This window comes from Nycticebus coucang, chromosome 14 (assembly GCF_027406575.1).
Source record: "Nycticebus coucang isolate mNycCou1 chromosome 14, mNycCou1.pri, whole genome shotgun sequence".
Classification (NCBI taxonomy): domain Eukaryota; kingdom Metazoa; phylum Chordata; class Mammalia; order Primates; family Lorisidae; genus Nycticebus; species Nycticebus coucang.
The window spans coordinates 82,502,915-82,516,607 of NC_069793.1; the positions used below are offsets into that span (position 1 = coordinate 82,502,915).

Sequence of the window (13,693 nt, forward strand, 5' to 3'; positions counted from 1 at the left end):
GTGTGCTGCTGATGAATTTTCTTTGCTTTTATCTGTCTGAAGAAATCTTTATTTTACCTTCAATACTGAAAAATATTTATTCTGAATATACAATTCTGGCTTGACAGGTTTATAGTTTATCTAGATTTATCTTCCTTTTAGAATGGGAATGACACTTTCCCCAATATTCTAGATCTAGGCAAGAATGAAATTTATGGAGTTATTTTGAAAAATCAGTAGAATTAAAAATATTCTGTGTATTTTTAATAGTCTATCCGGAACAATAACTGTACAAAAGATTATTGTTCATAATTTTTGCAATTGTTTATTTAGTTTGATTTAGATTAAATCATCAATTTGCATTCAAGGTCATTTAGCAAATCACTCATTACAGTTTTTGGTTTTTATGCATTTTTTCTAGAAATAAAATAACCAAAATCAATGTATTTTTCTCCTTAATACAGGGTACTAGTTGCTTCCTGCGCTGGGTCAGAAACCTAGATGACGAACTACATGCTATTATAGCTGGTAAAACATTAATAAAAAATGAATGATTATTGTTGTATTAATCAGTGGTGGGACTGAATCTGAAATGGCTTCCAAATGCATCCAATTTCTGTGTATCTTCCTTTATTATAGTATCAGTAGAATCCCCATTGAGGCGCTCATCCAAATATTTTATATCATGGCATTCTTGCCAGCTGGTGTTTTGAGCTGGCAATATAATGACTTGGCTATTTGCCCTGGTATAGTCAGAAATCCTAGAGTTTGTGTCTCAAAAGAACATAAAGCCTTATAATACTATATATAAGTGATGAATGGAAGTTCAAGTAGATTTCTTTAAAAATTCTTTTTCTATTACTAGAAAATAGCATATATTTTAATAATCATTTTTAAAGGAACTTAATCACTTTATGAAATAAAAACTAAAGATTATTTTCTATAAGTGTGTTACATGTATTTTTTAAGTTAAGTAGATCATTTATCAGTTATTTATTAGTAGTAATTTTACTATTAGTATTCCAGCTCTCTGCCCCCTTGATTTTCCATTTATGGAATAAAGGCATTGCTATGAGTATAATGATAGCACTAAAAATAATTTGAGGTATTAGGAGAATAGGTGAATAAGTATTTCCACTGAAAATCAGAAATGATAAAAATAGCCTTTAAAAATCATTTGTAAAAATTGTTGTGTTGGACAAGACCAGTGTTGTTTTTAAAGTCAAAATTAAACTATAAAGTTTCTTATTATACATAAATTAGAACTGTTTGTTCCTCCTGACTCTGATGGTCAATTTTCTTCTTTTTTTTTTGAGACAGTCTCACTGTGTGACCCTCGGTAGAGTACTGTGGCGTCACTGTGCATAGCAACCTCAAACTCTTGGGCTTAAGCGATTCTCTTGCCTCAGCTTCCCAAGTAGCTGGGACTATAGGCGCCCACCACAATGCCCGGCTATTTTTTTTATTAAATTATTTTTTATTAAATCATAACTTTGTACATTGATGCATTTATGGGGTTCTGGGTACTGCTTCTATATACAACGTGAAATGCTTACATTGAACTAAGTAACACATCCATCACATTATTGGTTGTAGTTGTCACTGTTGTTTGGCAGGCCCGGGCTGGATTCGAACCTGTCAGCTCTGGTATATGTGGCTGGCACCCTAGCCACTGAGCTACAGGCACCGAGCCTGAAGGTCAATTTTTTAATTTAAAAATATGTGGTAATAAGAACTCATCCATTTTAATGTCATCACATGTATTACTGTCCTTGATTATATTGTAATGAGAGGCAGCACTATATAAATCACTTCTTTCCTATTTAACTGAATTAACATTTCTGATGATACAACAATAAAGAAATAACCTTGCAATCTGATCAGTGTTTCTTGTTTGTTGTTTCAGGATTTTTGGCAGGTATATCAATGATGTTTTATAAAAGCACAACAATTTCCATGTATTTAGCATCGAAATTGGTGGAGGTAAGCAAAAATTGTTATGCCTGAACAGTTCCAAATGATATAAAGTTTTTTTTAGCTGCTGTGTGAGTATTTAAGCAGCAAGTATAGTTCCCAGTTACAAAAGTAAATTCTGCTCCTATAAAAGTATTTGTGTTGGGGCGGTGCCTGTGGTTCAGTGAGTAGGGCACCGGCCCCATATGCCGAGGGTGGCGGGTTCAGACCCAGCCCCTGCCAAACTGCAACAAAAAAATAGCCGGGCGTTGTGGTGGGCGCCTGTAGTCCCAGCTGCTTGGGAGGCTGAGGCAAGAGAATTGAGTAAGCCCAAGAGTTAGAGGTTGCTGTGAGCCGTGTGACGCCACGGCACTCTACCCAAGGGTGGTACAGTGAGACTCTGTCTCTACAAAAAAAAAAAAAAAAAAAGTATTTGTGTTGTTTTCTTTTGTGTGTCATTGTCAAATATCTGTAAGTATAGAAAGGATAGCATAATTAACCCTCATGTGCTTACCGTGCAGTCTTAATGGTTACCAGCATTTGGCCAATCTCTTTTATATATACTGTCTAGCCTCCCAGGCAATAAATTATTTTAAAACATTTCCCAGACATTATATGTAGTATCATTTTGTCCATAAATAGCTCAAGATAAAGACTTCTTAAAGAATAAAGGCTAAAGACTTCTTAAAAACAAACAATACCATTATAAATTAACCCTCCCCCAATAATTACATTATCATATATAATATTTTTGTATGTCCAATTGGAGTTGACATCTTTACTGATTATCTTATAAATGTTTTCTTGCCATTTGTTTGAATCAAGATTTAAGCAGTCTTTCAATTTATAATAGTTAACCCCCACGACTGCTGTGTCTCCTCCTCCTCCCTTTTTTTTCTTTTCTCATTTATTTGTTGAAGATCTCGATCACTAGTTCCATGGAATTTCCCATATTTTGGATTTTGTTGATTGTATCTTCACTGGTATTTATCATGTTTTTCCTTAAACCGTTAACTAGATCTTGAGGCTTAAGCAAATTCAAATTCAATTTTGAGGGGGTGGCAGCCATTCTTCCTTTTTACAGTGTTTGTGGATTTCCTAGGGTGTCACATTAGGAGCCTCAGAAATGTCCACTCATCTCTTCTTTTATAGTGCTAAGATTAATCGGTGGCTCAGGTGTTGATAGTGCCAACCTAAGGCTCCCCAATAGCCTTTTGCCTATAGTTTTACCAGTCATTAATGATCATTACTGGGATTCGTTATTTCATTAAGGTTGCAAAATGGTAATAATCTACTACTATTGTTTCTTCTGTATCCATTAGCTGGATTGCTTCTAAAAAGAACTTTTCCTTTTCAGCTCTTCAGTTACTCTGAAATAGTTTGTTCAGGAAAGTCAAAATAAAATGCTTGTTTACTTCTCTTCATTTACCAGCATTTAGAGGGAATTAGCACTTTAGCATCTTGGCAAGTGATGTGTCTTTGTTTTCAAGTATCGTTATGAAGACACAGGTTTTAACATGCTTGATTTATTCTAACCTATTACAGTGACTATTCTCAAAGTGTCCCCATCTTTGGCCACAAGTGCCTCCTTGAGTTGACTCTTGTTTGTTTTGACATAATGTCATTATCCTTAATGGCTTTCTTGCTATGAAACAAGACATTTCAGGCTCATCTGGAACATTTTCTGCTCCAGATTTAGGATCAGCCTTTTCTCTTAACAACCCCTACTTTTTCTAACGGGAAGTGGTATTTAGAGACTTCAGTCTAGGTGCTGGAGATTGTTTGCTCCCGGGCAAGTTGTTGTCTCTTGGCTTTCCCTGTGAAAGAAGCTAGAGCCTCACTACCACCACCTTCTTTTTGGAGAGAGAGAAAATATTGTTTGTTAGTATATTGATATTTCTAATTCAAAGCTAAGATCGTAGATTTTACTTAACTTTTTTGATTTTTTAAAAGTTTTCTCTCTCACCAAAATTCTGTGCCACCAATGACATTAAGAGAAGTACATATTTGCTTTACCCAAATGTGTATGTGCGGTACACCTGCATGTGTGTTAGGGGGAGAGATTGACATAATGCACCCTTAATGAAATCAGGAGACTTAATGAAATCAGGAGACGGCAGGAGCCAGATCACGTAAGATTTGAAAGCTGGGCTAAGGAGGTTGTTTTTCTTTCTCAGTGCAGTTGGAAACCCCTGAGCATGATTTAATTCATATTTTAAGAAGCACATTCTGGCTATTCTGTAGAGTATGTTAAGGAGAGACAAGCCTGGAAGCTGAGGGAACAGTCTCTGGCAGGTGGTGGCGGCGGCTTGCACCCACAGCCTCGCAGTAGGAATGCAGGGTTACACAGGGGGCGTGTGTTTAGGAGTAGACATGACAAGAATTGCTAATGGAGAGAGAAGGAAAATGACCCACAGGTGGCAAAAATATACACTGATAGTGCATAAAAGATGTTTTTGAGCAGCTTGGGTTATTGTTTTATTTTTTTTATTTTATTTTGCTATGGATATTTATTTAAAAAATTCTGCATACATTGTTTATTAGTTTTTAGGATAGTATCATAACTTTAGTTAAGAAAAAGCCATCTATATTTCTGGGTTCAAAGTCAGTAAAGATCCAACTATGTTCTCTTCATATTAATACATGAAATGCCATTTTTGCTTGTATTTTTGAGGATCCAAATTTATCCCAGACTTCTTTGTACTTAATGAGTATTTATTTTATAATAGATTTGGAGGATACTAATGATTTTTTTGTTGCATGGATGATTTGCGTAGTGGAGAAGTCCAGGCTTTTACTAATCATCCAAATAATACATATTATATACCCAAGATGTAATTTTTCATACCAAAATTCCTTCCTCCCTTTTCCCTTCTGAGTCTCCATCGTCCATTATGTTACTCTGTATGACCATTTGTACCCACTGATCCCATTTAAGGTGAGAATATGTGGTATTTAGTTTTTTGTTCCCTTGTTACTTACAGTAACTGCCTCCGGTTCTATCCATGTTGCTGCAAAGACATTTCATTCTTTTTAATGGCTGAGTAGTATTCTATGGTGTGTCTGTGTGTGTACATATACATACATACATACATGTGTGTATCTCCGTGTATGATATATATGTGTATTTACACACACATAAGTAGACACCCCATAGAATACTATGTATATGTGTAATATACAGGGTGGCCAAAAAGTTCGTGTGCATTTTTAAAATGGTAACTGTTTTATAGTTAAAACCATATTTTCTTTTACTCATCAGTTGATGGGTACTTAGTGTGGTTCCATACTTTTGCAGTTGTGAATTGTGCTGTGATAAACATAAAGGCGAAGGTGGTTTTCTCCTCTGGGTACATCCCTTGTAGTGGGTTTACTGGATTGAATGGCAAGTCTACTGTCAGTAATTTCAGTAACAACAGCATATAAACATTTTTTTCTGCTATATTCACACCAACATCTATTGTTTTTTCACTTGGCCATTCTGACATAAGAGCATTTTTTTGTAAGTTTTTGGCCATTTGCTTCTCTTCTTTAGAAAAATGTTCATGTCTTTTGCCCGGTTTTTAATGGGTAATTTATTTTTTTCTTGGTGATTTGAGTTCCTTAGATAATAGATTCTGGATCTTGGGCCTTGGTCAGATATATAGCGTGCAGATACAGTAGAACCTCAGTAAGGTGACCACCCAGCGACTGTAACAAACTGGTCAACAGACAAAGGAGGTCAACATAAGGAACTAGGCCTGCTGGGCCCATACGCACATGTTGTGCATGTCCAGTCTGTGAAAATCAGGTCAGTTTATAGAAGAGGCCAGTGTAGGAATGTCTACTGTATTCTTTCATTCCATACTTTCTTAATTGTCTGTCAACTCTGTTGATTATTTCTGTTGCTGTTCAGAAACTTTTTTTTAAATTAAGTCCCAATTATTGATTTTTATTCTTGCTGCATTTGCTTTGGGGGTCTTAGTCATAAATTCTTTACCTGGGCCAATAGCAAAGATAGCTTTTCCTGGGCTTTCTTCTAATATTTTTGTGACTTCAGGTTTCTTACAGTTAAATCTTTAATCCGTCTTGGGTTAATTTTTATGAAGGGTGAGAGAGAGGGATCCAGTTTCATTCTTCTGCATGAGGCTATGCAGTTTTCCCAGCACTATTTATTTATTTATGTATTTGTTTATTGAGACAGAGTCTCACTTTGTGGCTCCTGGCTGAGTGTCTTGGTGTCATAGCTCACCTCAACCTCAAACACTTGGGTTCAAGTGGTCCTTTTACCTCAGCTTCCCAAGTAGCTGGGACTACAGGTGCCCACCACAACACGTGGCTATTTTTAGAGATGGGGTCTTGGTCTTGCTCTTGCTGGTCTTGAACTCCTGAGCTCAAGCAGTCTACCCACCTGAGCCTCCCCGAGTGCTGGGATTACAGGGTGAGCCACCATTCCCGGCCCCAACAGGGTGTCCTTTCCTACTATCTGCTTTTGTCTGGATTTTTGAAGATCAGTTAATTTTAGTGGCTTTAGTTCTGAGTTCTCTGTTCTGTTCTGTTGATGTTTGTCTCTACTTGTATACCAGGACCATGTGGTCTAGGTTCCTTCAGCCTTGTAGTATAATTTGCAGTCAGGTACTGTCATGCTTCCAGCTTCGTTGTTTTTGCTTAGGATTGCTTTGGCTATTTGTGTCCTTGTTTGGTTCCATGTGAATTTTAGGGTTTCTTTTCTAATTCTGTGAAAAATGATGTTTGTATTTGGATGGGAATTTTATTGAATCTGTAGATTACTTTGGGCAGTGTGTACATTTTAACAGTATTGATTCTTCTAATTGTGAGCGTGGGGTGCGTTTCTGTGTTGTCGCAGCTCCTCCATTGGGGTTTTGTACTTCTCAGTGTACAGATCTTGCACCTCCTTGATTAAGTGTGTATTTTTTTTTTTTTTTTTTGCAGCTTTGTAAATGAGATTGAGCTCCTGTTCTTGATTTGATTCTCAGCTTGGTTGTTACTAGGGTACAGAAATGCTCCTGATTTGTGTACATTGATTTTGTAACCTGAGATTTTACTGAATTTATCAATTCTAGGAGGAGTTTTTAGGGTTTTCTAGGCGTAAGATTGTATTTTCAGCAAACAGGTAGCTTGACCTCCTCTTTTTCAGTTTGAATGCCCTTTCTTTCTGTCTCTGCCTGACTGCTGTGGCTTGGACTTCAGGGCTCTGTTGAGTGCCTTGGAGTCGGGGCTGACATCAACCTCATAGAGAAAGCATCCTTATCTGGTCCAGTTCTTAGGGAGAATGCTTTCAACTTCAGGTCATTCAGTGTGATTTTGGCTGGGGGTTTGTTATATATGGCTTTTATTATTTTATTATTGATACTTACTATTTATCTAACAGGGAAGGGAGGACTTGAGCACTGTATAGAAAGCATGGAAGAATATATGACATGAGCACAGTAGATACAAAGTGCTACGAATTTCACAGAACAGTATTGGAGTGAGGGGATGGAAGAAAGGGAAGAACTGACACTTAATATCGTCATGGAAGACAGGACATGTGGTTTGGGAGTATTAGGAGTTAGAAAGGCAGGAAACGTAGTGGTGGGTAGGGAGCACCAAGTACGCTGTGGATGCTTTCCAAAGGTTTTTAAAATAACACTTGCCTTATGCTTCCTTTGCAGACGATGTATTTCAAAGGCATTGAAGCAGGGAAGGTCCCCTACTTTCCTCATGCAGACACTATCATCTATTCCATCTCTACAGCAATTTGCTTCCAGGCAGTAAGTACAGCTTTTTGAAATGAGAAGTCGAATGATTTGTTTCTAATGTACATTAATCTAATGGGAGGAAGATAAAATCTGGGAATGTTTCTATTCAGTGTTTTACATTTTTATGCTGCTTATTTGTTTTTTTTCAACAAGAGAGCTTGCAAGTTTCAAATCATTAAACATGTTAACTTAATGAGTTTTATAAGCACCCCAGTTTCTAGGTTTAAATAGAGTATAATTTATAGATAAATTATTACTCCAATACCTTTGGTAGAGTGCTTCAATTTAATTATACATGTTCAACAAAAAAACATGCCATGAGCATAAATAAATGATTGCATGTTCCCCAATATTCCTCAGGAGTGAGGATGAGGAGGCACCTAGTTTAAAAGACACATTGTTCAGTCTCTTTACATTTTGTAATCATTTTGTTTTGTTTTGTTTTGTTTTGAGACAGAGTCTCACTTTGTTGCTCTGGGTAGAGTACCTGGCATCATCACAGCTCACAGCAACCTCAAATTCTCTTGGCTTGAGCAATTCTTGCCTCAGCCTCCTGAGTAGCTGGGACTACAGGCGAGCACCTTGATGCCCGGCTAGTTTTTTTTTTTTTTTTTAGTAGAAATAGTGTCTCGTTCTTGCTCAGGATGGTCTCAAACTCCTGAGCCCAAGCAATCCACTCGCCTCAGCCTCCAAGAGAGCTAGGACTACAGGCATGAGTCACCGTGCCCAGCCTGAAATCATTGTTACTGATGTTCCTGGGTTTAGGGCTATTTTTGCAAAGGTTTTTTTTTTTTTTTTTTGAGACAGAGTCTCAAGCTGTTGCCCTGGGTAGAATGCTGTGGTGTCACAGCTCACAGCAACCTCCAACTCTTAGGCTTAAGCGATTCTCTTGCCTCAGCCTCCCAAGTAGTTGGGACTACAGATGCCCATCACAACGCCTAGTTATTTTTTTTTTAGTTTTAGTTGTCGTCATTGTTGTTTGGTGGGCCCAGGCTGGATTTGAACCTGCCAACTCTGGTGTATGTGGCTGGTGCCCTAGCCGCTCGAGCTACAGGTGCCAAGCCTATTTTTGCAAAGTTTTTGGGAAAGCCTTTATTTGCTCTTTCTCAAAGAAATGCTGCCAGTTTTACAAACTCATTAATAGTACTGAATTGTCAGCCATTTAATGGGTAACTTAGTAGATGCTTCCCAGTAGTAATGACTGTCCATTTAATTCTATTTGACGGCACATTTACAAAAATTCTTGAGAGTTACTGACTTAAGCACAAATCCTTATTATTGGCATTGCTTTCATTTTTTAAATACTGTGAGCAATAAAGATAGAGGTAAAAAGAATCTATTGTCTAAAACTGCTGGTAAAATTTGTATTTACTGAAGTCTTTAATCGAATAATCTTAGGCTGTCATGGAAGTTCAGACCTTGAGACCATCTTACTGGAAGTTCCTGTTAAGGCTCACCAAGGGCAAGTAAGTGACTCAGATGTTTTAAATGCTCATAGAGAAAAGCAGTTTTCATAAAAGGATTATATAAGTATTTTTGTCTTTTTGAGGGATTACTCCTTCATAGGTAAAATAGATATTTATGTATAAATGAAGTATGACCAACTTAATAAAAACAACACAGGGCATCCTTTGAGTGAACATATTCTTTTTCCTATACTATTTTAGATATTTTAAGTGTTCTAAATTAATATCATATTGCTTTTCTAACTGCAACATATTTATTGCTAATTAGTTGCTACATAAATACTTAAGCCTAACTTTTTGAATTATTAATACCTTTTCATTAAAAATATTAAACAGATTCATTAAAGATCATCTGTACATAATTAACTGATTTCCATTTTGTAAAAAGGATCATATTCTGTTGCTTCTTGTTGTGAGTGTATTTCCCTTTGCCCTTCTTATCATGGTTTTATTTTTCTTTTATTTCCCTGATCTTCTTCTAGTTCTTTGGTGGGCAGTTTGCCCTAATACAAAGAGCACGGGCATTGGAATCAGACAGACCTAAGTTTGACTCCAGCTCTGGTATCTTCAGTGGTGTCCTGTGGGAAAGTTATTCACCTTCAGGAACTTAAGTTTCTTTCTCTCTACATAAAACAATAATTCATATGTTGTATGATTGTAGGATTATTAAGATGTTTATAGCAGCACTTAGTATTTTGTAGGCACTCAGTAAATTACAGCTGCTGTTCCCAATATTATTGCTATCACTAACAATAATATCAAATGCTTGTACAGTTCTTACTATGTCCAAGATACGGTTTCAGGGTACATATGTACAATATATATGTATACATGCATATGTATTTAAATCCTTAAAATAGCCCTGTGGGTTTGGTACTGTTATTTATCCCTTTTTTGTATATGGAAGACTAGACGGGGTTGCTCAGATAGGTTAGTTTGCCAGAGTCATGCAGTTAGTTAATAAAGGGCCTGGAATGTAAACGAGGCAGTCTGGCTTTAGAATTCTTCCTCTTGGTCACGATACTTTGTATCCTTTATATTATTATTATTTAATCATTTTTGTCATCTGGTTTTTCTGCACAATAGTGATGTTTTTGTTTTTATTGGTTTTGATTTTGGTTTTTGAGACAGCTCTTGCTCTGCTGTCCAGGTCAGAGTACAGGGTGTAGTGGCATTATCATAACTCACTGCAACCTCAAATTCTTGGCATCAAGTGATCCTCCTGCCTCAGCCTCTTATAACTGAATTACAGGTGCACACTGTCACACAGGCTATTTTTTTCCATTTTTGGAAGAGGTGCTCTTGCTCTATTTTCCAGGCTGATGTTAAATTCCTGGTCTCAATGAATTCTCCTGCTTTGGCCTCCCAAAGTGCTAGGATTACAGGCACGAGCCACCACACCTGGCCACATTAGTGTGTTTTTCTGGTTCGTTATTTTGTAAGAGATCTTGCTTTGGAATATAAAAGCAAGAGCCATTTTTTATCGGCTCTTTATAATAATGATACTGGTCATTAATGCAAAAATAAATTCATTCAGCGGTCTTCTCCAGAAAGGAAATGCTTATGAATAGGTGCAGAGCCACAGAGGGCCTATCTTGCACATTAGCTAAATATGTGTCTTTTAAAAAGATTAGGTAATGGATAACATGACGGTATGTCCATATGCTGTTTGCCGTTTAATCATGGAATGTTTGCACATTTGTATGTGTTTTCTTCTGATTATAAAACATTAAGAAGTGGATTATGAAGGAAATTACATTTAATACTTTTGCCTCATTAATAAATATTAGTTCATTTATCATTTAGTTTCCTGTGAATTCATTGATTAGAAAAATAATAGTGAACCTAATTTTCTGTTTTATATAGTTTAGTGGAAGGAGCCCTTGAGGGGTTTGAAATAATGATTGCAATCTCTGGGGTTTCAGGTGTGGGGATTTTCTCTTTACATTATGAGACATGAATCTTGAAGAAGAGTATCCCTATGATTTTGGAATTTGCCATTGAGTTTAGGTCTTTTGCCATGTAATCCTTTTCTGTTCTTCCATCCCATAAAAGATAAGTCAAATAGAGTGAATTATTTTATTTAACAGATTTAACTGAATGCTGTTTACTGTATTCTCTATCTTACAGATTTGCTGTCATGAACCGAAAAGTCCTTGATGTTTTTGGTACTGGTGCATCTAAACACTTTCAGGATTTCATCCCCAGATTGGATCCAAGATACACAACTGTAACACCAGAGTTGCCCACAGAGTTTTCTTGAAGATGACTGTAATTTATGAATGTGACTAAATGTTTTATCGTTTATCCTGAAGAGTTAATTATGTGAACAAAAAGAAGGGGCCCCGAACTCGAACTTCAGTGTTATTTCAATGAGAGATGCTCTTTTTTTGTTTGTTTTTCTTACCAATCAGAAATACAGGAGCTTTTTAGGAAGGTGTTGCTTAATAATTAAGCTTCCTCTGTAGCCAGAATCAGGTTGTGGATCACTGTAGTGGTTGACATTATTGATATATTATCTATTAAATTATGTCTACAAGCAATATTAAATAATCTATGTAGACGTATAATGGCAAATAAGAGTACATTTAAAATTACTTTAAAAGATTTCTTTAATTCATTCCAATAGCATTCTTGATTAAAACTAGGACTATTTCTACATTTTAAGATTTACAGAGGATCACGGGTACGTGGATTTGGTCTGTATTTTTTGTAACTTTTGAATTGGTATCTGTAGTCATGGAATGTTATCGGTTTGCAGTAACTCTCCATGGACAATGCTGCTTTAGTTGGAGAAAGTGGCCATTCTTACTTCAGGGATGCAAAGATGGGTCTTACGTGATGTGGACAAGTAAATGTTGTGTTATCCATGCTCTTTTTTTTTCATCTGGTATCGTTTCTCTCCGTGACCATTTGGGCTTTTTGGCAGCCAGTGAACCTATGTACTAAGGGCAGGTTAGGAGCAAATGGAAAGGGACACGTCTGAATTAGAATTAGAAAGTATGTTTTAATCTTTTACAAAAGCATTACACTTGAATATTTAAAAACAAAGTTTTTAAAACTCCTATAGGTTTATTATGTTTGTTATCATTCATAAGAATGTAACTCTTCATAGCTCAGTTTATATGCCACTGTTGTTTAGAAGGGATCAAAAGTAGTTTTAGCAAGCTTAGCGGTTCACGACCTCTCACCTGTTACACCTGTAGAATGGATGCTTTACTAACTAAAAACAACATCAAAACACAGTGGTTGTTCAAAAAGTCTATTTCATTACTAACTGGATTCAGGTTCTCCAGCCTTCTGTTTAAAAATCATTGTCACTGTTTTTACCATTAGAATAAAGAAGCAACAAAATATGATCACTGCTGATTATGAAAGTAGTTCAGGACAACTGTATTTGAAGTATCACTATTTTGAGTTTTCAGGGAAAAGTCATACTTTTCTAAGTTAATAAAAGGCTTAAATGGTTGTGTTATCTACAGTTAATGTAACATACAGGGATGATGGTATTTTTTAAATGTTGCTAAAAATTTTTGTTGCTAAAAATTTTTAAGCCATTGTAAATTTTGTAGAACTTATATTGCAAAAGGAATTATAACCCAGACTTTAGAAACGCTTAATCCCCCATATTCAATTTCATCAAGTCTTACATACATCTGTTTATATGTAACCCTATCCTTGGTTTTTATGGCAAATTAAAACCCAACGAAAGACAGACTCTGGTGCCATAGTCACGGAATGAGCCACTTTAATTTGGTCGAAATTTTGCTTTGTGATTAACTTTTTAGAATTGACCTGTCCATTTGGCAATGCTGTTAAAGGATCATTTTGGTTTCAGACTCCAAATTGGTTAATAAATTTAATTTTATCTTTTTATTCACTGGAATCAAAATGATGATTGGTTCTGTTACTGTTAAACATGAAGGATTGAAGCACCGAGAAAGCGTTGGTACCAGTGCCTCATTTTTTTCTCTATTCAGAAATTATGTTTATAATTTTTTTCTTGTCAGGTTAAAAATGTTTTAATTCATAAGTTATTGTTTCCATGGACATCAAAAGACTGTGATATTGAAAGACAAGTTATGAAATATGCTGAGATTATTTAGTAAAATTTTGCTCATAAAAAGGTGCATTTCTACAATTTACTTTTTCTTTTTTATAAATTGCAGCCATTTTTTAAAAGCTTATATAAAATGTAAAGTGAAACAAGTATTGTGCAGCAGAATACAATAATGGATATATGCCTGGAATGAATCATTAACTAATTTGCAGTGGTGAATCAAAAGTCCAGTTTTATTTCATTAGGGCAGAGTGCAAAATGTAGCTGTTCAAATAAACACAAAGACACTTTATGTTCCTGAAGACAATCAAAATCATTATGATTCTACCTCTACCTAATCGGATATTGACAACTTTTTGGCATCATAAATAAAGTCAAATAGATCTCTCCATTCCAAAACATGTTTTTTAGTTTATTTATATGCTGAAGAAATCTAAGTTACATGCCCCTTTAGTCTTTCTGACATCTTTATATAGATTGAGAATGAAAAATGG

At 35.8% G+C, this 13,693-nt stretch overlaps 1 protein-coding gene across 3 annotated transcripts in view; it reads left to right on the top strand.

Moving 5' to 3' along the window:
• Window positions 1–13,598, top strand: part of TMEM135 (transmembrane protein 135) — a 278,178-nt gene extending 264,580 nt beyond the window's left edge. For all 3 annotated transcript variants that reach the window (XM_053561128.1, XM_053561129.1, XM_053561130.1), the window contains 5 exons: window positions 444–507; window positions 1,886–1,962; window positions 7,587–7,685; window positions 9,072–9,139; window positions 11,270–13,598. In XM_053561128.1, coding sequence (XP_053417103.1) covers window positions 444–507; window positions 1,886–1,962; window positions 7,587–7,685; window positions 9,072–9,139; window positions 11,270–11,402 — 441 coding nt within the window. In that variant the 3' untranslated portion in view covers window positions 11,403–13,598. The remainder of the gene's footprint in view (window positions 1–443; window positions 508–1,885; window positions 1,963–7,586; window positions 7,686–9,071; window positions 9,140–11,269) is intronic.
• Window positions 13,599–13,693: the final 95 nt, after the last annotated feature.